This window comes from Chinchilla lanigera, unplaced genomic scaffold (assembly GCF_000276665.1).
Source record: "Chinchilla lanigera isolate Chin_1 unplaced genomic scaffold, ChiLan1.0 scaffold00038, whole genome shotgun sequence".
In the NCBI taxonomy this organism is placed as follows: Eukaryota; Metazoa; Chordata; class Mammalia; order Rodentia; family Chinchillidae; genus Chinchilla; species Chinchilla lanigera.
This window is the reverse complement of record NW_004955439.1, coordinates 14,142,769-14,169,358: the sequence shown is the minus strand read 5'-3', so window position 1 is coordinate 14,169,358 and position 26,590 is coordinate 14,142,769. Positions and strand designations below refer to the sequence as shown.

At 37.8% G+C, this 26,590-nt stretch overlaps 1 protein-coding gene across 5 annotated transcripts in view; it reads left to right on the top strand.

Annotated features, from left to right (window-relative positions):
* Positions 1 to 25,303, top strand: part of Adgb (androglobin) — a 124,928-nt gene extending 99,625 nt beyond the window's left edge. For 2 of the 5 annotated variants that reach the window (XM_013517404.1, XM_013517407.1), the window contains 8 exons: positions 5,885 to 6,087; positions 6,592 to 6,703; positions 14,919 to 15,091; positions 17,816 to 17,992; positions 18,728 to 18,896; positions 21,852 to 21,942; positions 22,627 to 22,801; positions 24,714 to 25,303. In XM_013517404.1, coding sequence (XP_013372858.1) covers positions 5,885 to 6,087; positions 6,592 to 6,703; positions 14,919 to 15,091; positions 17,816 to 17,992; positions 18,728 to 18,896; positions 21,852 to 21,942; positions 22,627 to 22,801; positions 24,714 to 24,893 — 1,280 coding nt within the window. In that variant the 3' untranslated portion in view covers positions 24,894 to 25,303. Of the gene's footprint in view, positions 1 to 5,884; positions 6,088 to 6,591; positions 6,704 to 14,313; positions 14,879 to 14,918; positions 15,092 to 17,815; positions 17,993 to 18,727; positions 18,897 to 21,542; positions 21,637 to 21,851; positions 21,943 to 22,626; positions 22,802 to 24,713 lie in introns of those variants that run through there. The other 3 variants (XM_005390627.2, XM_013517405.1, XM_013517406.1) reach the window with 3 other exon arrangements.
* Positions 25,304 to 26,590: the final 1,287 nt, after the last annotated feature.

Genomic DNA, 26,590 nt, shown 5'->3' with positions numbered 1-26,590 from the left:
AGTTGTTGATTCCTTGAAGTATTTCCCTTGCAGTTTGGTTTTTGTTTGTGAGCTCTCTTCCTACCCCTATGTCTTCAAGATTTCTACCTACTTTCTCTTCCAGTAGATTTAGTGTTTCTGTTTTAATATTTAGCTCTTTAATCCATTTTGACTTTAGTTTAGTGCATGGTGATAGACACGGGTCTAATTTTAGTCTTTGGCATTTAGAAAGCCAGTTTTCCCAGTACCATGTATTAAAGAGACTATCTTTCTTCCAATGAACATGTTTGGCCCCTTTGTCAAAAATAAGGTGGCTGAGTGTGTTTGTAATTGTGTCCACATATTCTAATCTGTTCCACCAGTCCTCAAGTCTATTTTTTTTTTTGCCAGTACCAGGCTGATTTTATCACAGTAGGTTTGTAATATAATTTCAAGTCAGAGATTGTGATGCCTCCTGACTTGTCTTTGTTCCCTTGGATTGCCTTTGATATTGCAGGTCTCTCTTCTGGTTCCAAATGAATTTTAGGAGTATTTTCTCTAGTTCCGTGAGGTATGCTCTAGGTATTTTGATTGGGATTGCGTTCAGTCTGCATAACAATTTTGGAAGTAGGGCCATTTTCACAATGTTGGTTTTTCCTACCCATGAGCAAGGGATATCTTTCCATTTTGTGATATCTTCTTCAGTCTCATTTTTAGAGTATTGTAATTTTCATTATATAAAACTTTTACTTCCTTGTTTAGATTGGTTCCTAAGTATTTAATTTTTTGGATGCTATTGTCAAGGATATGATTTCCCTAATTCCTCTCTTAATAAGTTTGTGTACAAGAATGCTATTGATTTTTGCATGTTAACTTTGTATCCAGCTATGCTACTGAATTTGTTGATTAATTCTAAGAGTCTTTTGGTGGAGTTTTTGGGGTCTTCTATGTAGACTATCATGTCATCTACAAATAATGATAATTTAACTTCTTCCTTTCTTTCCTTATTCCTTTTATTTTTCTTTCTTGTCTAATTGCTCTGGCTAATGTTTCTAGAACTATGTTGAATAGGAGTGGTGACAGTGGCCATCCTTGTCTTGTTCCTGATTTTACAGTGAAAGCTTTCCATTTTTTTTTCCATTTAGTGTGATGTTGGCTATTGGTTTGTCATAGATGGCTTTTATCAGATTGAGATAAAGACTATGTATTCTAATTTCCTGTAGGGTTTTTTATCATGATTGAGTGCTGGACTTTATCAAAAGCTTTTTCTGCATCTATTGAGATGATCATGTGATTTTTGTCTCTGGCTCTCTTGATATGGTGTATTACATTTATTGATTTGCATATGTTGAACCATCCCTACATTCCTGGGACAAATGCTACCTTGTCATGGTGAGTAATCTTCTTGATGATTTGTTGAATTCTGTTTGCTAGTGTCTTATTGAGGATTTTTGCATCTATGTTCATTAGGGAGATTGGCCTGTAGTTCTTTTTTTTGGTTGTATCTTTGTTTAGTTTTGGTATCAGGATAATATTTGCCTCCAGAAAAAAGTTGGGGAGTATTGCTTCCCTTTCAATTTCATTAAAGAGTTTGACGAATATTGGCATTAGATCTTCTTTAAATTTCTTGTAGAACTCAGCAGTGAATCCATCAGGACCTGGGCTTTTCTTTGTTGGTAAGTTTTTAATTACATTTTCAATCTCATTAGCCGACATTGGCTTATTGAGAATTTTTATATCTTCTTCATTCAACTTTGGTAATTCATATATATCTAGGAAGCTGTCCAGTTCTTCTGTGTTTTCCATTCTATGAGAGTAAATATTTTCGAAGTAGGTATTGATGATCTTCTGAATTTCCACATGATCTGTAGTGACTTCACCCTTATCATTCCTCAATTCATGAATTTTAGTCTTTTCTTTCCTTTTTTTGATACAGTTAGCTAAGGGCTTATCAATTTTATTTATTTTTTCAAAGAACCAACTCTTCAATTCATTATTTCTTTGTGTTATTTTCTTGGTTTACACTGTGTTAATTTTTGTTCTGATCTTTATAATTTCCTCTCTTCCATGGGCTTTGAGTTTGTCTTGCTCTTCTTTTTCTAGAAGTTTGAGGTGTAACATTAGATTGTTTATTTGTGCTCATTCTGTTTTCCTGAGGTGATAATTCACTGCTCTCATATTTCCCTTTTAGGACTGCTTTCATTGCATCTCATAGGTTCTAGTATGTTGTGTCTGCATTCTCATTTAGTTGTAAATATTGTTCAATTTCTTCCTTTATTTCATCTGTGACCCATTGGTCATTTAGGAGGTTTTTATTTCATTTCCATGTGTTTATGAAGATTTTGTGGTTTCTTTTGCCATTAATTTCTTATTTCATTGCACTATGGTCAGATATTATGGCTGGGATAATTTCAGTTGCTTTGCATTTACTTAAACATGTTCTGTAGGCTAGTATATGGTCTATTTTAGAGAATGTCTAAAATATAGCTGGGAAGAATGTGTCTTCTGATGATGCTGGGTGGAACAGTCTAAAAATATCTACTAAGTCCATTTGTTTATAGGTTTGGTTCAGTTCTGTTATTTCTTTGCTGATTTTTTTGTCTAATTGACCTATCTCTTTGTGACAATGGCTTTTTGAGGTCTCCTGTTAAATTGTGTTTTGCTTATTTGATTTTTCATGTCTGTTAATAATTGTCTTATATGGTTGGGTGCCCCTGTATTTGGTGCATATATATTTATGATTGTTATCTCTTCCTCTTGAAGTTCCCCCGTAACAAGTATGTAGTCACTTTCTTTATCCCTTTTGAAGATTCTTGGTTTCAAGTTGACATTGTCTGCAAAAAGAATAGCTACTCCTGCTTTTTTCTGGGTTCCTCTTGCATGGAAAATTGTTTTCCATCCTTTGATTTTCAGTATGAAGTTCACTGTGCATTGAATGTATTTCTTGTATACAGCATATTGTTGGATCTTGTTTCTTGATCCACTCTGCCAGTCTGTTTCTTTTGATTGGTGAATTGAGGCCATTCACATTGGTGGTTATCACTGATATGTATTGGCTTATCTTGGTCATGGTATTTTCCTGCTCTTGGTTCCCTGCTTTTTTCCCCTGTTTAGTTGCTTGCTATGCCAGGTGGTTTCTTTCTGTTGTTGTTCTTGGAAGTGTGGTCATTTTTATCTCTGTCTAGAATATATTTAATACTCTTCATAGCACTGGTGTTTATAAATATCTTCAGTTGTTCTTTGTCATGGAAGTACCTTATTTCTCCATTAGTTTTGAAAGATAATTTAGCTGGGTACATCAACCTTGGCTGGAAGCTGTTTCCTTTCAGGACTTGAAATACTTTACTCCAAGCTCTTCTTAACTTCAGGGTTGTGTTGAGAAGTCTGTCATTATTCTGATGGGCTTTCCATTATAGGTGATCTGTTTCTTTTCTCTATCAGCTTTTAATATTCTATTCTTATGCTGAATTTCTGGAATCTTGATTATTGTATGTCTTGGTGTAGTTTTATTTTGGTCATGAATGTTTGGAGTTCTAAATGTTTTATTTATTTGTGTGTTAAATTCTTTACCCACTCTTGGGAAGATTTCTGCCATTATTTCTGTGAAGAGTTTTTTTCAATGTCATTTGTGTTGTCTCCAGATTTCTCATTGACCCCAATAAATCTTATATTATTCTTCTTTGTTGTTTTTTTTTTTTTCTTTTTGAGACAGCGGTCTCACTTTGTAGTTCAGGCTGGTCTTGAACTCACTTTGTGGCCCAGGCTGGCCTCAAACTCACAATGATCTGCCTGCCTCAGCCTCCTGAGTGCTGGGATTACAGGCATGTGCCACCATGCCTGGCTTCTTTGCTTCATCTTGTAGCTGTTGGATTGATTTTTCATGGTCTCTTGCTAATTTTAAGATATCTTTCTTTTCATTATCACTATCTGTAATTCTGTCTTCAAGATCTGAAATCATATCCTCTCCTTTGTTCAAACTGTTGCATATACTTTCAATGGAGGTTTTAATCTCTTGTATTTCTATTTGGATCTGCTTCATGGATTCCATTTCTCTCCTATGCCAGGAGTTACTTGTTTCCATCACTTTTCTAAGCTCATCTATTCTTTTATCTGTGTCTTCTCTAATATGTTTGATTTTAAGTATCATTTCTTTCTGTACCTGGGATATTATTTCCTCCATAGCCTTTTCCACTTGTTTTTTTCACTTCTGCTGCTATCATTTCAGAAAATGCCAGTGTTTGATTTCCAATTTCATCTATCTCCTTCAGTTCTGGACTTGTCCTGAGTGGGCTGGGGGTCTAGGAAAATGACAATGTCTTGTCATTTTCTATTTTCTCATTTTGATTTTGTTTTCTATGTTGATACTTGCCAGTTTCTTATGACATATAGCTTTATCACTAGTATTTAAGTTTCCCTACAGGATGTTTGTTCTTCAGGGATGTCTTCTAGATGTAGGTGGTTTCTTATAGCTATCCCAAGGCCCTAGCTTCCCAATTTGTGAAGGATTCAAGATTACTATTTGGCTCAGCTCCTAATCCCTTGATACTGGGTTGTGATAGTGATTATGACCTCATATAGTCACAGTGTTGTCATACAGGGGAGAGAAACTTTATAATATGTATGACATCCTGGCTAACGTAGTACAGTTAGTAATAACAATATTTCAAGTGCATCTTAACTACTGATAATCTATGGTAACCTGTTATTTCTGACCACAGCAGTAAACTCTAAAATTATGTAATAAAATCAAACATATATGGTATGCGCTTATATGCAGTGATTTTCCCCTTAGTCAAGTGATTTCACCCTTCTGTTGGGAGCAGGGAGGTTAAGATGGTTAGGAGATAGGCTAAAGTGATGAGTGAGGTCAAATATAATAGAGTCAGGGCTAGAAATTAAAGGATGATCCCCAAGTTTTGGGAAACTGGAGGGACATAAGAGGGAAAAAATAAAATAGAATACAGGCAGAGACAATGTTTACTCACTTGAAAGTTTATATTCAAGGGCTGGGGATTTAGCTCAGCGGCACAGTGCCTGCCTGGCAAGCGCAACGTCATGAGTTCAATTCCCGGTACTGGAAAAAATTAAAAAACAAAAAAAAAAAGTTTAAATTCCAGAAGTAGTTGAGGAAAGAGAGAAAGTGAGTCTATAGAAGAGAATGAAAAAAGGTATAAAACCTAAACATTGAAAAAAGAAGGGAAAAAGAGAAAAAGAATGAAAATGAGCCAAAGGAAAAAAAGAAAGGAAAAGGAGATGAGAGAGAGGAGAGAAAAATAGAAAAAGAATAAATAAAAATCACAAATACAAAAATAGCTACCGAATGCAGAAGAAAGCAAGATGACATCTAAGCAGACAGGAGAGGGATAGCCAATCAGAGAAACAAGGGAGAATGAAAGTAGTAAATTACCTCTGGTATTTACAGTTTTGTGATAGTGTCCATATTTCTTCCCAGAAATGTGTTGAGTATGGAGCTAATCTTGGCCCTGGGACTGTGGGGCCCGGGACTGACTTCTGCTGATGGACTCCTCTGGAGTCCAACTGCTGGCTCCTTGCTGCTGCATCGGACACCTCCACGTTGTTGGTCTCGCCAGTTAGTCTGCCCTCCAAAGGCATGTGTGCACCTGTGCACCTGGGACAGGGCTGTTGTCCTGGGTCTCAGGTCTTGGGGTTCTGTCAGTCTATTTCAACAAAGACATGTGTCCTTACACTCCTCCCAAAGACCCCGCCATCCCAGAGAGAGTGTGGGAAGTGCAGAGCACAGACTCACTCTGCTTGCAGGCCTTGCCATTCTAGAGAGAATGATGCTGCTTTTTAATTTTGTTAAAATAAACTTATTCTTTTGAGTATATTATAAAGAAATCTAACTAATTTAGTCAATAATAAATATGCATGTCACACACACTAATTTAATATTTCTCTTCTTTAGCTAACAAGAAAGTTCTTCCATTTCATAGTCCATCCAAGAAAGAGCCAGAAGTATATGTTAAGAAGAAATCTGCCCAAGGAAGTCAGAAACCCTATAAGAGTAGACGTGGAAGTGGGTTAACGGACAGTGCCGTGCCTCTGTTGGAGGATGAAGTCATCACTGTGCTCCCTACCACAGAAGAGAATTCTAATATGCCACAGCAGGTGTAGTAGCATTAGAAGAGTTGCTCAATTGGACTGTTTGTAAAAACCTACCATAAAATAATCCTCTTTCTAAAAGTTGTCAATGGGTAATACTTTCTGTATACAGTACCACCATAAAGATATTCAGAATTGAAGAATAAGACATCTGTGAACAGTTTCTCTGTGTCAACATCTTTAAATCCATGGTAAATTTAATCTGTATGCTAACCTATAATATAGATGCAGTCATATATGAAAAAATAACCTCATTAATAATGTCAGAAATGCAAAAATATGACAGCAGTGAGATATGACCTTGTACTCTTCGGACTGACAAAAATTAGAAATTTAGATAATGGCAGGTGTTGATAGGGATGTGAGTACATTAAACTTTTACAGACAGTTGTGCTACAGAACTTTGAAAACAGCTGACTTTGCTTAGGTGCCTAGCACAATAAATTATAGTAGGCCCCTACTGTGTCTGTTTTTATTGTTTGCTCTTAAACCCTGCATTTCATTTCACAGGACTACAAGTATATCATACAGTGTTCGGTGCTGTATAACAGTTGGCCTCTCACTGAAAGTCAGCTGACATTTGTTCAAGCACTGAAAGATTTAGAGAAAAAAGATATGAAAGGTATGTCACCCTAAGTGTTTATACATGCACTTTACATTTTGTATAAACATCAAAATACGTTGATCACATAATGATTTAAAACATTTTTATGATTTATATTCCATATCTTGTCATATTCCTTGCATTGATTATATGTTTTAAACTTTTATTGCCTGATTTACAGAAAACATTAACATGATTATTAAGACTTAATTCAAACATTTTTTTCTTCAGCAAAAGTTACACATTGGTTATACTTTTCGACATTTTAAGAAACTGTTTCAAAGAAACTTTTCTATTTATAAAATTACATCTGCCCATAGTTGTTGAGAAAGTATAACAAAAAGACAGACTCCTAAAAATATTGAACAAATCCTTCTCTTCCAGATGAGAATCTCTTACTGAAGATGAATCTATTTATTTTCTTGAAATATAAACTATTCTCAGTCTTTCTGGATAGGAAATAATTGCTTGATGCTTTGAAAGGGAGAATCAAAAAGACATTTCAAACAGCCTCCAACCCTAAGCTTTATATCGCATTATACAATGTGATAACCAAATGCAGAGGAATGTGAGTTATCTGCTATGTTCTTGTAGAAACTTCAGCAACATTGCCTAGTCATATGTTATGGTTTGTGTCTGGGTGTCCCCCCAAAGTCTCATGTGGTCCTGGGGCAGGCTTTTAGGGTTTGATTGATTATGGGTGTGAGAGCTACACCAGCCCTGGGGTGGATAGTTTGCATATGTAAGGGAGAGGAAGAGGCTGCTTGCAGCCATTCCTCCTTTGTGTGCTTGTTGCTTTTGCTGTGTTCTGCCGCCATGAGCTGCAGCCCTCTGCCATGTGCCACTCTGCCTTGTAACCTGCCAAGTATGGACTGAAACCTCCACAAACTGTAAGCAAAATGAACCTTTCCTTCCTTAATTTTGGGCATCAGGTATTTTGTCCCAGCAACGAGAGGAAAGTAACCAAGACATCATATAAGTGATATATAATATTAAAAAACCCAAAAGCACACAATTCAAAAGGGAATAATATAAAAAGTAAAAGCCCTCTGGCCCCAAAAGCCATAGTCCAAATACTCTGTGGGAGCCATCATGATAGCCTGCCTGTCATCTTCCTGAATATTTAGTATATATATATACACATATGTATGTATTATATATGTCTATGTACATATATGTGTGATGTATGTACATATATGTCATACCTGTGCTAAGGTACTAACTCTCAGTTTTAATCATCCTTTAATAAATACTGTATAATAATTGTCACATATCCATGGTTTCTTTTCTGTGGTTTTAGTTAGCTGTGGAGAACCACAGTCAGAAAATATTTCTAGGACCAGGGATATAGCTCAGGGGCACACGCCTGCCTGGCAAGCGCAAGGTCCTGAATTTGATCCCTGGTACCAAGAAAAGAAAAAAAGAAGAAAATATTTCTATAGTATCATAAAGAATTGAGAAGAGTGATCACATTCATATAACTTTGTTCTTTGAATTATTCTATTTTGTTATTAGTTATTTTAAAAAATTACTGTCCCTAAATTATTAAACATTATCGTAGGTGTGCATTATAGTGTGGACATAGTCTCTATAGACTTCAGTACTAACTTGGTTGCAGGGCTCTGTGGAGGACGCTTAGAGCATGTTCTCTGAAGATAATGGGGACTGCTGTATTTTACCGTCTATGTTCCCCTGTTTGAATGCACCCAGGCAGTACAGGAAGTGTCTTCCTTTCTTGCCTTTTTGATGCCTTGGGTCATCTCTAGTTAGATCCTAGCCACATAGTCAGCGGTCCATAATGTTTGTTGAGTGAATGAATTGAAAGAACACATGTGAGCTACTAATTGTCAAAAACTCTGTTCAGGTGTTTGGTTGCCTGACCAGGAAAGAGTTAATAAAGATTTGTTTATGCAAAGGTATGAAAAAACCATTGTATTGCTAGGTATAATCTTGATTGAAAGGGGAAGATTCTGGTGTGGATGATAACATTCCAACAAAAATGATAAAATTAAATATAACAGCACCAGTCCCGTCCTCTTCCCAACATGTTGAGGTGCTCCGTGGCAGTGCATCACTGTGTGGAAAACCCAGGCTGCTGGCCCCATCTGCTGCTTCCTTGTGGGACCAGGTACCTAGTCTCCCTCATCCTCCTGTTTGCATGTGCAGAACCAGACAGCAGATGTTGGGAAATGTTCACTGAATGATCCTTACATGAATATGCCATGTTGGTGCCAGCTAATATGTTTCAATTCCCACGGCTTCCTGTGGACAGGATTCTGGCTCAGTGACAGCGTGGTATGCTCTTTTCTCACTGAGTAGAATTCAGACAGGAGGAGGAAGTGGTGGTACATAGTGGCGGCCTCTGTGCAGCTCATATGAGTTACATGGGTAACTGTCAGGTACTCAAAAATTGGCTTTTAAGCAAGTGGCTCTCTAACACCTTACAATGACGTCTGTACACCTTATCACACATTCCCAGGTACTTTCGTGGAATATGGATTGTGCTGAAGTGTCTCTTCATTCTAGCTCAACCTTCCCTCTCCTAGCCACTGCCCACAGCACTACTATAAATACCTGAACTACAGAGTAGGCAGAACTGGATCTAGTATTCTTGCTGACCAAAAACCAATAGAGTTCTCTATGAATGATCATCAGAGGAAGCCAAAAACTCCTTGCAGGCCACCTCTCAGGCTGCATGTTGGTTCTGTCATCCTGGTTGCACCAGCACTTGGCCCTGGTTTTCTCTACCATGGAACAGGTTCCTGGAACAACAGCCTCAGGCTCTTGCTCGGTTGTTAAGGTTTCCGAGCCCAACCAGTACTTCCTACGTCTGCCTTACCAATTATCAATAGGTGTGAATTTGAGCCCTTGGTTATTTTGGAACCAACAACCCATATCTGCAAAGTTCTAATAGAAAGTACACGAGAAAACTCTATTAATTTTATTTTTTTGCACAGTATCATCTTCTCTTTCTTTCCATATTCTTTTCTGTCAAGCTGTCACTTTTAGTGCCCTTTGAATTAGTCCTTATCGTAGAAGTCCAAATCAAAATCTCTTAGCAGATACTATGCGAAGCCCCACCCCGCAAAAAACCTAAAGTTTTTTCTTCTATATAAATCAATGGGATGAGCTGGATGTGGTGGTGCATGCCTCCAATCCCAGCACTTGGGAGGCTGAGGCAGGAGGATCATTGTGAGTTTGAGGCCAGCCTGGGCAACAAAGTGAGCTCAATAACAGCCTGAACTGCATAGTGAGACCCCGCCTCAAAAAGAAAGAAAAAAATCAATGGGAATATGATAGAAATAATGGATGGTACAAACAATGGTCGTTTTGAGTCTTCCTTTTGCAAAGAAGTAGGTTCATAGTAGTATACACTTAGTATTAGTAGAATTAAATATCTTATGCTAAAGAATACATGTATAAATAAAATTTTTATAGTTGTAGAAATAAATCAAAACAATAGAAGAGCCGCACAGTTTTGTGCATACTCGTGTCTTTAGCAAAGCTATTTTCATTTCTTTTTTGTTCTTTAAGGACAACTCATAGTACTAGTGAATTTTATATTAAATATCTGGAAAGTAGGCATTATAGTAGATCTGATAATGAGAACCGAAACTCGGGTTTTTAAAAAATTTTTGACTATGTGACCTCTTTCATTAGTTGCCTGTATCTCCTTAAATTTATGAATTTTATATTATAACATTTAGTTATGCTTGTCTTCCTAAGCTATAAAAATTCATGCTGCTGCTGTTCATAGCAATTATAAATATAAGCTACATGGCAGAAATCCATAATGCCAGCATAAACTGTAGAAAAAACCCTACAGGCTGAGGATGTAGCTCAGTGACAGAACACTTGCCTAGCATATGCACGGCCTGGGGTTCAATCTCCCAGCAAAGCCCTCCCTCCCTCCCCCCAGGAAAATAGAAAATTGCCAAACAATTGAATTCAAATCGGAGATATCCTTCACAGAGAAAACTTTTCCCTAAAATCATTCAGTGAGATTTATAAGAATGAGTCATGATTTGCATTTCTTGAATGGCCAGAGACACTGAACATTTTTTTCATGCCTTTACTGGTTATATTTCTTCATCTGAGAAGTGTCTGCTCATTTCAGATGCCCTTTCTTTGGTTTAGGAGTCTAATACCTGCTGTTGCGGGGGGTGTCTAACTTTTTGTTTCAGTTCTTTGTCTGTGTTGTAGGTACTAGTCCTTTGGCTGAGTAACGGCTGCCGAAGTTTTTGCCACTCTGTTGGTGGTTTCCTTTGCTGTACAGCTTTTTAATTTGATGTGTTTCCATTTGTTGATTTTTGGTATTACTTGCATCGCTGGGGTTTTGTTCAGAAAGTCTTTGCCTACATCTATGTCTTCAAGTGTTTTACCTATTTTGTCTTCCAGCAGAAGACAGTTTCTGTTCTAATGTGAGAAATATATGTCTAAGTTCAGTCTTCAGCGTGTGGATAACCAGTTTTTCCAACACTATTTGTTTAAGAGGCTTTCTTCTAGCAAAAGGACTTGGCCCGTTGGTCAAAGATGATGTTGCTGAGTGTATGGCTGAACTTATTTCTTTGTCTTTTGTCCTGTTTCACTGAGCCATGAGTCTGGTTTTTGGTTTATTTTTGCCAATACCATGGTGCTTTTATCACTGTAGTTTGTAGTTTAACTTGATGTCCGGAATCGTGATGCCCCTGCCTTGCCCTTTTCCCTGTGTCACTCCAGAAAGAGCCAGAACTCAACCAGTAACAAATGCTGACAAGGCTGTGGAAAGGAAATCCTTCTACACTGTTAGTGGGGGTGTAGACTAGTACAACCACTGTGGAAATCAGTATGGAGATTCCTTAAAAACAACTAAAAATAGAAATTCTGTTTGACCTAGCTATTCTTCTTACTGGTATCTTCCCAAAAGAATTAAAAGACATCATACCGCAGTGATGTATGCATACTCATATTTACAGCAGCACAATTCATAATAGCTAATTTTGGAGGTGGCCTATGTGTTCGTCATCAGATGAGTGGGTGAAGAAAATGTGGTATTTATGTAAAATGAAGTACTACTCTGCTGTGAAGAAGGAAAATCTGTAGTGATTTATAGAAACATGGACGCACCTGAGACCATAATGTAAAATGAAATAAATCAGACACCCAAGCTTAAATATCACAGAGTTTCTCTTGTATTAAAAACTCAGTATACAAATAAAGTGTGAAATAAAAGATAATATGAAAAGACAGAGAGGGAAAGTTAGTGTGATACAGCATGGACAGTATATCTGAAAGTGCATGGTACAAGTGAGAGCGACTTAGTATAATTGTCTCATGTATTTTGTGCGTTTTTGGCCGTTAGTCTGGTTATTAATCTGCATCTATGATAATTTGCTTTATAAGAGTTTATAAGATAAATGAATTTGATGTTGACAAAATAAAAGGGAGAAGGAGGAGAAAAGAATTGAGATGTGTATGTACATGCACCACTTTGCTACAGTGAATGTAGCCATTATGTGCTATAAACGTGCACTAATAAAAATTACAAATTTAAAAACAGTGCAGTGATAAAGGAGAAGATAAAGCTTCAGCACTAATAATACGTATTTTTTTTAACACCACACCTGACAGTTAAGCAGCAACTAGAATTGAATGGAGACTTCCACTGAATAATGCATCTGTTGCTGAGAAGCAGCAAGCAGAGACCCTGGCAATCACATTGTATTTAAAATGAAGTCAGGACACTTCTACTTGAAAGAATATGTTGGGAATTGTTATGGAAGTCAAGCAACGTTTGAATTCAGAATAAGTCTTCAAGGGGCTGGGGATTTAGCTCAGTGGCACGGCGCCTGCCTGGCAAGCGCAAGGTCATGAGTTCGATTCCTGGTACCAGAAGAAAAACAAAAAACAAAAAGAATAAGTCTCCAAAATCATGTCAATAAACGTGGATTTTTAGGTAGACAATGTGATTAAATTTGAACATCAATACATCAACATCTTTGCTTCAAGAATATTTACAAATCAAGGTCTACATGCTCTAATTTCTGAGATATGATATATTTTAGAAACTTCAGTTGCTAATGTCTTCAAATTATCAACTTACTTTTAAAATATAAGTATATCAAAAAGAAATTGGTCCAATCTTTTTATTATTATATTGATGACTGAATTTAAAATTTTATATTTATCCCCAAATTAATAGAAATGTTGCTCCATTTAATCATTTAAATTGACATTTTAATATCTAGGAGGAATACAATACATAACCCAATTTTTCTTTTTTTTAAAAAAGCCACATCATGCCTGGCGTGGTGGCACACGCCTGTAATCGCAGCACGTAGGAGGCTGAGGCAGGAGGATTACCATGAGTTTGAGGCTAGCTTAGGCCACATAGCAAGACCCTGTCTCAAAAAAACCCAGAAAACAAACAAACAAAAAAAACCCAAAACCAAACAGACAAAATAAAAAAGCCACATCTTTGTAGCTCGCAATGAAAAATGAGGCCTGAATTATACCTATATCCAAACGAAGATACTTGTTACCATTTTTAAGAACCGTGGCCTGTGGGTAATACAAGGCCACAGCGCCACCTGCAGGATCTTGCAGCACCTGAAAGGGACTGGTAAGGTTTTTTGTTTTGTTTTGTTTTTTTATTTTAAAAATAAAAGGAGGAAAATACTAACAGACAGACAACATTTTACAAAATAGCAAAGGATCAGTACAGACAGTACAAAGTTACAAACAGAGTGGTAGGAAATTAACAATGCTTGTTGTATTACATATTGATATCTTCAAAGTGGTTTCTCATGAAAACAGATATAGACATACAAAGCTGATCAACCAAGGACTCATTGACAGTTTCTTTTGGCAAGGAAATGCAAGACAGCAGAACAGCCATGTTAACTATCCTGCATATACATACATACAAACTTTCTCCTTCTTTCCCTTCTCTTTCCCCATATCCCAGTTACCCTTTACCCTTGAGTGCTTTCCTATCAATTCACAATGTCTATCATATCTCCTAGTTTAAATTAACTCTTTCAGGCTTTACACTAGAGAAACAATGCGGTGCTTGCACATGTATGTTTGATTTATTTCACTTATGAGTATGGTCTCTAGTTGTGACCATTTACCTATAAAAGCCTCGAGTTTATCTTTCTTTACAGCTGAGTAATATTCCATTATATAAAAGTACCACAACTTTCTTATCCAATCCTCAGTGGAAGGACATTCCTCAGAAAACTAGGTCTAGAGGTTCCATTTAACCTAGCTGTCCTCCTGCTGGGTATTTTCCCAGAAGATCTAAAAACATCATATCACAGTGATATATGTGCACCTATGTTCATAGCAGCACAATTTGTAATTGCTAAAATGTGGTAAGGTTTTTTTGAACTTGAATTTAATGCTGGTTCAACTCTTACCAGCAAGTTACACAGCTTCTTTGAATCTGCACTGCTGGAATATTTTGAGTACTAAAAGAGGAAGAAACACCAAGACCTACCAAATCAACAACGTTAGGGGCGGTGCTCTTCAAGGGTTTATTTTATAACAAACCCTTCCAGAAATGCTAATTCAGATTAAAGCTGACCACTCTATGAAGGTGCGGTCCGCGTCTCTGAACTCTAACCCAATGATGTGCTCCCTATCAGCCCATTCTTTTGCAGTATTTGTATCTAACGAGAGAGACCCATACAAACTTCTCACAGCAGTGTTTCCCAGAGTCACATCCACGGGGCTCTTAAATCACAGTCAGAGACAATTTTAAAAAATGTAGATTCCTGGCGTTCATGTCGGATCATGGATTTGGCATCTCTGGCGGTAGGTCTTGAGGTACGCATTTTATAGGATTTTCTGGCTGATTTGCACTTTCACAAAATCTTGAACTGCTGTGTTACTACAAACAGAGCATTACCAGTGGCAGACTGCCTAGAAAACACAGTGAGAAAAAGAATGACTTTTGCCCCACTTTCTATGAGGTTCTTTTAGCTAACAGGAGCCACGGTGGGCCTCACATGCCGTGAACCCAGTCTTCTGTTGGCAGTGAGGTCGCTGGGACCTGGACTTCACTGCGAGACCGTGAGGAGGACCAGCAGTGCTGGGCACACGGACTCTCAGTTCTGTGCAAGCAGTGTGTAAACAAAGAAAAATCCAAACTCTGCATGAACCGTTTTCCCTTCTAACCTGCCTCCCTTGTCCTATGTGGAACGATTTTATTGTCATGCCATGACTTGTTTCTATTTTTGTGTTTATGTAGTTCATGGAGAGAAACATGAGGAACTAATTATTGTGGGAAGCCCAGATTCTCATACTGTTAGTGAGGGGCAAAAATCTTCAGGAACTTCCAAAACAACAAGGAAAGGAAATGAAAAGTCTTCTGAGAAAGAAAAGATGGCCCAGGAAAAGCAAGCGTCTCGCTTTGAGCCTCAGGTGAGTGTGGTGCGTTCCTCTGGGAACCACTTAATGAGTTTAGGTTCCCTGGGTTCCTGCTTGCCTGCTTCTCCCGAGGACAACATCGTGAAAATTTCTTTCCCCCTGATTTGAGCAACAGTCTAGACAATGTGATTAAATTTGAACATCAATATATCAATGTCTTTGCTTCAAGAATATTTGATAGTCTAGATATGTAGATATCTTCAGGGTGATCCTTGAACACTTTTCCCGAGCTCCCTTACTCAGGTTAATATCAAAAAGCATTAGCTGAACAGTTAGTACTCAGGATGCTGTGCTTGGAATTTGTGACTTTAATATGCTACAATCCCTGCCCTCAAAGTACTCTCACTGCAACAGGGTTTTAACGTTAGACACTGCATGTGCAGTGGTGGGAAGGGCAGTTACCTAATGTGAACTCTTTCAGGAGGAACTGAGCCCTGAATTGAATCTGTGAGCAAAGATAGGCAGAGGCAAAATCAAACTGATGGGTTTTTTTGAGAGATGAGGCTGGAGGGGTAAGTGAGAGATGGCAGAAAGCCCTCAGAACTCATTAGAGGGCTCTGGCTCTGTCTCCAGCCTTGAGGTCCCAGCTTTGAGCAACTTTAGGGCAAGTCAGGTCATCGCAGTGGTGGAGGGTCCCAGGAACAGTGTAAAAGAGCCTAACCATACTTACATTCACATTATGTAGACTCCACTTAAACAAAATGCCTATGAGGATGAAAATCTGCCCACCACGTGTGATCATTGCCTTGGGGAAGCAGAACCGGAAATGGGGATTTGAGAGGTGTATTGTCATGGTCAGATTCACATTTCAGGTTCCCTGTGGATTCAAAGAAGACTAGAGGTGGAGGCGGGGAATCCATTCAGGAAAATGCTTCAGTGGCCCACACCAAAGATGTACCAGGAACGGGTCAAAAGAAAAGAAGGAGAGGACAGATGAACAGCTAAAAACAGGTGGAATTTAAAGCACAAGAAAAATCTTAAGTATATCTGCTGGATTTTCAGCAAGAATAACTAAGTCCAATTTGCACTAGTAATAGTTAATTAGACAGTTAACTAGACAGTTAACAAGGAAAATTAGCAAGTAAGTGGAGGAGCTGCCTCAGACTCTAGGATAGGAAAGCCCTACCCATTTGCTTTTTAAATATTTTCTTTCTTTTTTTTTTTGTTTGTTTGGTTTTTGTTTTTTTTTCCGGTACCAGGAATCGAACTCACGACCTTGTGCTTGCCAGGCAGGCGCTATGCCGCTGAGCTAAATCCCCAGCCCTAAATATTTTATTTCTTAACTGGACTCTCCCTTTGGAAGTGTCAAGAAGTAAATAAGCTTAACCTTATCCATAGATTTGCACAAGACATTTGGCTTAAGTGCTTTCATAGTATTCCCTTCCTCAATGAAAACTTGAGCGTAGAAAAGTTCCTGATAAGCTAGTTAACTATGAAAAACCTACTCCCCATATGGGAGATAGTTTGAGATTATTGAGTGGTAGAATAAAAACTGAAGAAAAGGAACAAATCCTCAGAGACTTGTGGGGCACAAGCACACATGATAACATGTACAGTGGGAACCCCAGACAGAAAGAACCCCTACAGCAGGAGGGAGGAGGGAGGGAGAGAGAAAGCGGCAGAAGAGCTAGTTGATGAATTAAAATCTCTCTTGGCTGCCTGACTGACACCAACGTTCCTCACCTATGTAGAAATTATTAGGCACTGTATCAACTGCTGCTAGTCTGTAGTCTATGCAAATGATCCTTTAAGACATTGTTTTAGTCAACTTTTTGCTACTATGATTAAATCCATGACTGCTCCCCTGATGGCAACCAGGGAGGGGCCAGTGACCAGATAAATGTACCTTCAAAGGGCTAACCATCAGTAGATTAATGTGGTGATCATTATGGGATTCATCCATTAATTCACTGTTGAGGTCAGTGGCCTCAGAGCCACACCTCTGCACACTGCTGTTTTGGGGATCAAACGCTCAATGCATGAGTCTTTGTGGGACATTTCACACTTAAACCAAATCAGACACTAAATTCCTATTCACTTTCATAATGTATATATCAAGAATGCATGTTCTGGCCTAGAAATAATCAACTATCCTGCTCTAGTTTTTCTGAAGAAAAGTTATGAGTGGACATAAGTATAATTTAGATTGTATTGTGTACGAGCTGGAAGTAAAGTTCACTTGTAATATGCGTAAGTCTTAATCATACAATTCTGTGACTTTTGACAAGGACATTCGCCATGTAATCCATACCCATCAAGGTATAGATTAGAGTTCACAGCCATAAACTCACTGTACTCAGTTCTGTCATCCCTACATCTCACTTCCTGGAAACCATCTATTTGCTATTAACTAACATAGATCAGTTTTGCCTTATCCCAATCATAAATTATATATACTTGTGTTCAACTTCATCTCAGTGAATGTCTGCCTGTGAGATTCATTCACACGGTGGTGTGTATCAGTAGGTTACCACGGTTTAATGTTAAATAGTACCTGATTATACGAATCTTACAAGTAGTTGTTAGACATTTATGCAGTTTGCTATTGTCATGAGTAAGGCTGCATTGTACATTCTTTCCAAGTCTTCAGTGAATTGTGCTTTCCTTTTTCTTCATTAAAAACCTATTAGTGAAATTATGGATCAGAGGGTAAAACCTAGGCCTGATTGAAAGGAGGAAATCATTTGACCCAAAAGTTTGCATTTTTTATTTTATCAGATACCGACTGTTCACGCTCAACCAGAAGATCCAAACAAACCCTACTGGATTTTGAGGTTGTTCTCTGAGCACAGTGAATCAGAGTTCTTTGAAGTGAAGAAAGATACAGAACGAGCAGATGAAATCCGAGCCATGAAGGAAGCCTGGGAGAAGAACGAACCGGGAAGAGCAGTCAAGGTCACCAGGCTGGAAAGCTGTCATTTTTCATTTGTCATTGGTAGACACGGGCTAAAGGAAGAGCCATCTTGGTGAAACCACATATCCTTCCTTTATGGGTGGTATCTTGAATTTTGTCAGACTTTGACTTACTAAATGTTAGTAGCACTTTTGGATACATTTAAAATGTTATCCTCATTCCCAAAGGACTTGCAAAAGTAAAGCATGTGATGGTGCCTCTTACAGGGCCATTATGAGTTTCTTTCTTCACATCACCGGGACTGTATCCACATCTGCCTTTGATACCCTCAAGTAAGAAAACATAGAAATGTTTACTGTGTGCTTATCTGTAGTGCTTGAACAGTCTCAGATAAGTAGCATGTGCTGCCCCCTTGTGGTACATTGACACCTCCGCTTTTCCTCCTATATTTGATGTGAGGATCTTTGCCGAAGTGAAACTCTGTAATTATTCGTATGTTTCGTGTCCTCACTCAGGGTAACTGAGGCAGATGATAAAGATTCAGAAGCAGCTCAATCGATGCCCTGAAGATTAGTTTTAGGCCTCCTTTTTATTTTATTTACAAAACTATAACTGTCAAAATCATTGATGGCTCAGAATTTGAGTTTATCAAGGATTAAGACGAGCTGGGCTGGCTCTAGCTGTGCTGTTCACTTCATGCTTTCCTGTTTTATTTGTGTATTGTTCACTTTTACTGGTTGATGATTTTCAAATGTCTAGTAATGTTTGTCCTCCAGGCATCTCAGGCTCGGCTGCAGTACCTCAACCAGTTATTTAAGAAACCATCTGATGTCTCCGAGAGTGTGACTGTGAGCGAAAGCCCAGCTACACCCACCGGAGAAGGTCAGTGGACCTCTCCCCCACGCCTCCAAGCACACAGTTGCTGCTTGCACCTTGTCAGAAATGGTCAGTGGGTCATGCTTGGTGATGAGGAAACATTTCCAAGTCCCTAGTCTTCAGGATTGTGAAAAGCCATGTGGTTTCAGATCAGCAGACAAGCAGTTTATCAAATAATTTTCACTCATTTTCTCATTCCAGTCCTACTTCTCCTCCCCCAGGTGGGTGTGATTTTCCCTTTTAGGAAAAGTTGAAAGCAGAGATAAGAGTGTACCCTAGTTAGAAGGTAGCAGTATGGAACTGGAAAGCAAGCATATTACTATAAATCTGTTACCTTTTAAATAATGATAACAATAATAAATAATAAGGATCATAATACACTTAGGTATACTTGTTAAGTGATTGCCTTGGGCCTGGCAATGTGGATTAATTTAACTGCAGTTGTCCGTCATTATTCAGAAAGGATTGGTTCTAGGACCTCTTACAGATACCAGAATCCATGAGTTTCTTATATAAAATGGTATAGCATTTGCTTATAATGTATGCAAATTCTCCTGTACTTTAGATCATCTGTAGAATATTTATTATACTTAATGCAACATAAATACAAAATTAGTAAGTTTAATTCCATATTACTTATGGGTTAATATAAAGAAAAAACTGTATATGTTCAATGCAGACACAACCATTATAGTATAAGCTGCATAGTACAGGCCAACATTTCTTTCATGGAATATTTTTGAACCCTGGTTGGTTGAATCCATGGATAGACAGCTTGCACATATGGATCAACTTGTGTCAATCTACGGAGATATATAATATTTACAATTTGTCAGTAAGGACATAGGCCCAGAGAGCATCAGTCTGTTTCCAAGTCCACAACCACCATGCAGATAGGGCCTGCCATGGCCTCAGTGTGTCTTCCCACCACTTTTCTGCTTCCATCTGTCACTACTAGGGTCTCTGAAGGGGCAGAAGGGATTCACATCGAAGATCATCTCCTCCATGTTTTATGACTTCAAATGCAATGCAATAATTGTTACAGAAATAACGTCCCTTAACTTTTTATATGACTAGTATGAATAGTGAATATCACCCTAGTCCTGTTATCATGAAAGGAGGCCAAATAAAGTATTCTTTGTTTATTATCTCACTTGTACTTTCTCTAACCATAAGACAAACCTTACTGTTTCCATTTTACAGGTGAGAGACCAAGCTCAGAGTTGCCTTACTCTTCCTGAGTCATACGTCCTAAATACTCCTCTAATGATTAAAGTCCAGTGTAATACTAGGAAGATAATGGTGAATGGGACCTAGTTTTTCAGCTTTAAGATACAGATTTATTTTTTAGAATTCTGGCTAAGATATCTTTTAAAAACATTACACTGTACATTTGTTAAAGCCAAGCAGGACTTTATTAATAAAGACCACTGAGATAAGTATGATAAGTAGAATTTCACTCAAGATACAACAGAAGTAAATGGGGATTTATACTCAAGGGCAGGTGGGTTGACTAAAACTTACCTACCCACTATTACTTCCCTACCCACTATTACTTCCTACCCACTATTACTTCCTACCCACTATTACTTCCCTACCCACTATTAACTTGGTTAATTATCAAGGGGTCAGAGAAAAGGAACTTAATTAGATATAAGAGGTGGGAGAAGAAGAGCTTGCATATTGAGGGTAGGGAGACTAAGGATTCTTTGCTAAAATCTGGATCATTGGGCAAAAGAGAATCCGTAGCTTAGAACAGGACTCTGAGAAGCCTGACTTTATCATCAGATGTACATGTAGTCAAGGCATATATCTTAACTGTATGGCTTGACTGAATTTTGCATATATACACACTCGGGAAACATCATTCAGATTATACTTACTGCATCCCAGAAGTCCTCTTCATTTCTCCTCCCAACCATTTCTTCCCTCAAGGAAACCAGCAGGCTGACATCTGCCACCATTAATTAATTCTGTCTGTTCCGAACCACTGCTACTTCGACAGAATATATCCTCTGTATATCTCATTAGTTAGTGGTTCTGCTTCTCCCTGTGTCAGGCATAGTAAGTTGCACTTCACAAGAAATTTGTCTATTTTATTTAAATTAAAATTGTTGAATAATTATTACATTCCTCTTCTTTTCTTGATCAGTCTTGCTCTAGGGGTGCATCAATTTTACATATAAATATTAAAATATATACTTATTTTAAAGATAAAAAATAACAAAATGACAACATAGACAAAAACAAAACACAGCAAGAACAATAAAAATGATACAGGGTTTCAAAACAATGATAGGAATTAGGGGTGCATTAATTTTAATAATACTTTTAAAGAACCAAATTTTCACTACTGGATATCTCCTTTTTAACATCTCTCCAGGTTTTAAGCACCACCTTATTATTACCTTTTATCTAAGCAGACTACAGTGCAAATTAAATCATCTGCAGTTAGGAAATAGGGGAATAATGCCTGCTTTATGTGCAACGTGTGGTGCATTTTACACAGCGACTAATACTGCACAAGGAAGAGTGCTTTTCAACTGCACTTTAAAACGGCTTAAATGGCCGCACCAGGGCGCTCCTCTCAGAGAGAAGTGCCCCATCTGTGCCCGGAGGGCAGCACAGGGTGGGGAGAGGTGGCTTTTCCTCTAGGGTCACCTTCATTGCAGTCCCCAGAGTTCAAGGATCTCATTTTCATTTATATTATCTTAGCTCCAAAAAGCCTGGATTTCCATGTGAAGTTTCCATATCCTGAGATAGCTTCCAGGCACACCACCTGCCGGGGCTGCCCTTGTCATCTGGGGAGGTACGGTGACTGCTTTGCTGGTGCTGTGCTTAAAGGTTGAAAAGCTTCAGAGTCATATTTCAAATGTCCACAAGTAAGCCTCGTTACCTTTTGCATGTGATTCAGTAGAATGCAAGCTTTTTCTGTAATGCACATGTCATGTTAGAGAAGAAACGCCTGCAGCTAATGTACCACTGGTGATTATTTTTGAAAGCCAAGTTCTTTGTTTTAAGCAGGGCCTCATTCACGATCCCCATCACTTTTGAAGACATCTCCACGACTCATTCGAAAAGCACTGGAATTTACAGACATAAATCAATATGTACGGTAAGTTTTAGTCAACATGATTAATGAAGACATCTGTTCATAGGACTTCGGATGTGCTGCCAGCGAGAAGTTGCTAAGCAACTGAAAATTTGAAATTACATACTTAATATATCCTCAGAGTGCCTAAATTTTTAGAAATTTATGATTTTACATCTCAAGTTTGACAAATGTTAAATTAAATCAATCATAAAAATTTAAATATTTTTTGTAAAAACTTAACTTGAAGTCTGATGAAGGTAAGTTAAGCTACAGAAAATTCCCATCAGACCAACTTCCCTTACTTGATTAGATTATATTTTCTTAAGAATAAAGCAATAAGATCAATGAGGGAGAGTTACACGTGCATATTTATGTTTGAAAACATTGTCAAAATTGCTTAACTGTATAAATTCGAAAGGAAAACCTACAAAATATTCTGAGTTTTGAACATGTTTCACAACCTCCTCATCAAATGGTATATCCAAATTTCCTGATATTTTTCAAAATTTTTTCCTAGAACATCTGTGATTCAGTAAATGGACCACAGCTTATTTAAAATTAGTAGTTTATTCTTTCTACTTCTAATGTTTGATTGAATTCAGACCACCACACTCTTGGCATGACTTTATATTATCTTTGATTTCTGAAATTTATTCTAGAATTCCCAAGTGATTTCTGTGTTTCTCCTGATGATTTTATATTAAGGAAAACAAAGGATGAAGCCCTGCTGCAAACAGATGAACTGAAGCAGCAGCAAGCAATGCAAAAGGCAGAAGAAATTCATCAGTTTCAGGAGTATAGAAGCAGAGTCCTTAGCTCCAGAGAAACGGATAGAAAAGAACAGTTTAATGAAGTTATGAATAAGTATACACAAATACAGGTGAGGTTAAAAGTACCTATGTGATCACAGTTGACAAATTCTTTTATAATGTGAAGAAGTCAGAGTCACATGATATCTGAATAGAGAGAAGTCTTTAAACATTCGGTACAAGTCATAACTTCTTGGAAAAGCTGGCCAGTGGGTTATGCATATCTCATTTTCACTCACTCCCTAAAAGTCTCTCTAAAACATCATGTTGGTAATCCTCAAGGAATGGGAGAGATGTGAACAACAAAGCTATTTATGAACTTACCAGATAAGTAGATGAAGACTACATTAGCAGACTTGGGGAAAATACTATACTGGCTTAAGGAAAGTTTAAGAATCAGCCCAATTTGCTCTACAGGGTCTCTCCAGAATTCCCAAAGGTCAGCAATTGGTGGCATCATATATGTCAGAAGGTGGAAGCAAAATGGGAGGAAGATGAAATAATTAGGTTTTATTAATTTAAACTTTAAAAAAGTTATATTACCACCTCAACTTTTTGCAGCCAGGTGACTGTTACCAACTTTAGCAGAAGAATAAAGGTGCTTCATTTACAAATTCCCCCCACTTTTCAAAGGAATTTCTGTACTGTGGAAAACCAAGCTTAACTGAACATGGGAGTATGATCCCAGAAATGAGAAAATTAAAAATATATATATACAACACTTTCCACTGCGGAGGATGAGGATTGATTGATTGATTGATTGATTTTCCTTTCTTGTCCCTACAGTTTATTTCCTCCCACCCCATCACACACCCTGAGGGACTGTCTAAACATTTGAGCCACAGTAACATGGAGTTTTCCTTTTCCTTTCCAGTACTGGCCTACTTGAAGAATGTGCCAGTTGAGTATCTCTTCTTGTATAGGCAGGACTCTTCAAACTGCACCTCTCCAAATCAAAATTTTTTGCCTTCCCTCTCAGCTCAGCGCACACAGAGGACACCACCAATACTCCGCATCTCAGTAAATGGCCATTGCTGTCTTCCTGTGGTGCGGAGCAGAAACCTTGGAGACATTCTTGACTCACCGTTCACTCCTACTCTATTATCAAAACTCCTTAACTCTATCTTGAAAATATACCCAAAGTTCAACCACTTCTAACAATGTCTGTCCCCTCACCCCTACTCTGGTGCAAACCATCACGGTCCTCCAGCATTGCTACAAGCCCCCAGGAATCTTCCTACTTCCATCTTTGCCTCTCTATGATGTGGACTCCCCTTGGCAGCCAAAGCATCAATCAGAGTAAACTATACTAACCCCTAGTAACAGATATTGCATTGTCACAGTGGCTGAATACATGATTTGGCAAACTAATTTCATGTAAAGTACCAGAAAGTAAATGTTTCTGTCTTTGTAGGTCAAAATGGGACCTTTGTATAGGCCATATGTTGCAGCCGCTCAACTTTGCCATTATTACCACAAAATAAAAAATACTTAAATGAATGAGATTACATATGGGTAAATAAAACTTATTTAGAAAAAGAATAAGCCAGATGTGTCTGACAGGCTTTAGTGTACCACCCCCTTGCTTAAAGCAATAAAAGAGCATTTTTCATTCTTACTACATATCCAATACAGTCAGTAGAGTGCCCTTTTTATTACATTTACTCAGATACCTTAGCAGGAGGCTCTGTATAATATCACAGAGGATGCTGTGATTATTATGGTAGAGCAAGAGGATATAGTGAGGTGCACAGTGGCTGTTACTAAATCTGCTCCCAAATGGCGCATTTGTCTCACTTTCATTTGTTAAAGCAAGTCACATGGTCACAGGCAATTTCAAAGGATTCAAAGATTGTCTTCAGTTTTCCCCTCGTGAGTCTGTTGCTACAAGGGAATGATAAAGATATTGCTCTTCTTTTCCTTTCTGAGACCATAAACCTTTTCAGTGCACCTGATTTGTTTGAGGTTTTGTCTTGGAACCAGGACTCCTTAGATGAAGCCCGACAGAAAATCTTGGACATCCGAGAAGAGTACAGACGGAAGATGCTGGAAGCCCAGCGCCTAAAGTTGGAGGCACAGGCAGCTCAGGAGGCAGAGCCAGAAAAGAAAGAGACAGAAAAGAAGGTCGCAGTTCCTGCCAGCCAGAAAAAAAAGAAAAAGTAACCAGCGCTACTCTTCTTCTGTCAAACAAAGCGCTGGACATTAAGCCAAATGAAAATGGACATTTTCATTATCTTAGAAATAGTTTCTACATTTTAATGTATTAGTTTTTAGCATAAAGTTAGCCTCTGAAGTCATTGGAGTTTAAAATAGTCTCATTTCAATAAAACTGCTACCAAATATTTAAGCTGAACAGAAACCCATGTTGCATTCTGAATTACCTGCTAGTAAACCAAGATCATTAATGAGCCAGTTGGCTTGTTTTTGAAAAATTGAACAATGTGAAAAATAGTTATTGACCTTAAAAGAAATTTTGTTTCAAACTGTAGGGTTTTAAATATTAATAAATATGCCTCAGAACTGTGCTATTGTTATAGAAGTTTCACTTTAATAAAGCTCCTTCACAGAGAAAAGCCTACTCTGGCTCCACTCACCTAATGTATGCCATGCCCAGAGAATGTGACCCCAACACATCCCTCTCCCCGCGCTAGCACCACATTATCTCTAAAAGAGAGAACGGGTTCTTTTACACCAGTTCTAGAAAAGTACAATGAATAGGCTAACTGAGGCGATGACAGGGAATTGACAGGGAACTGACTTTCTCCAGAAGCGACAACCAATACCTGGCTGTCTCAGATGAAAATAATCACACTCTTTCTTTCTTTAACTAAATTTTCCTCAGTTTGTTAGGCGAGTTTAGCTTCTTTTCTTATATAAATCTGTATTATTAAAGATAATTTCACTCACACACAGACAACTAATTTATTTTAAAGAGAAAAGAACAAAAACAAAATAACAGAAAGACAGAAACAAAACAACATAAAAATAATAAAAATGGTACAGAATTTCAAAACAAGGTGATCGGAAATTAACAATGGTCATTGTATTACATATTGTTATCTTCAAAGTAGTTGCTCAGATAACCAGATACAGGCATGTAAGATTGATCAAACAATTAAAAATTAACTGTTCCTTTCAATAAACAAATAGAAATTAGTAGTACAATTATCTCATGTGTATATATATATATTTTTTTTCCTTCTTTCTTTTCTCTTTTCCCTCATCACAGTTCTTTTGAGCAGTTTCTTTCCCTTTCATAATATCTATTGTACCTTTGAGGTTTTATTTACTCTTTCAGGTGCTTGCAATAAGGAGGCAATACAATGTTTACACATATGAATCTGATTTATTTCACTTATGGGTATGGTCTCTAGTTGCATCCATTTACCTATAAAAACCTCGAGTTTATCTTTCTTTATAGCTGAGTAATACTCCATTGTATAAAAATACACCATCTTTTTTATCTGTTCCTCAGTTGATGGGCATTTGGGTTGTTACCAAGATTTAGCTACGACAAATTGTGCTGCTCTAAACATGGGTGCACATATATCACTATGGTATGATGTTGTCAGTTCTTCTGGAAAAATATCCAGAAGGGGAATAGCTGGGTGGAATGGGATCTCTAATCCTAGTTTCTCGAGGAATCTCCACACCGCATTCCACAGTAGTTGTACCAGACTATCACAGTAGTTGTACTCCACAAAAAGTGGAGGTGTTTCTTTTTCCCCACCACCCTTCCAGCATTTGTTGTGGGTTGATTTCTTGATGATAGCCATTCTTTCTGGGGTGAGATGTAATCTCAGTGTAGTTTTAATTTGCATTTCTTGAATGACTAATGATGTTGAAAATTTTTTCATATA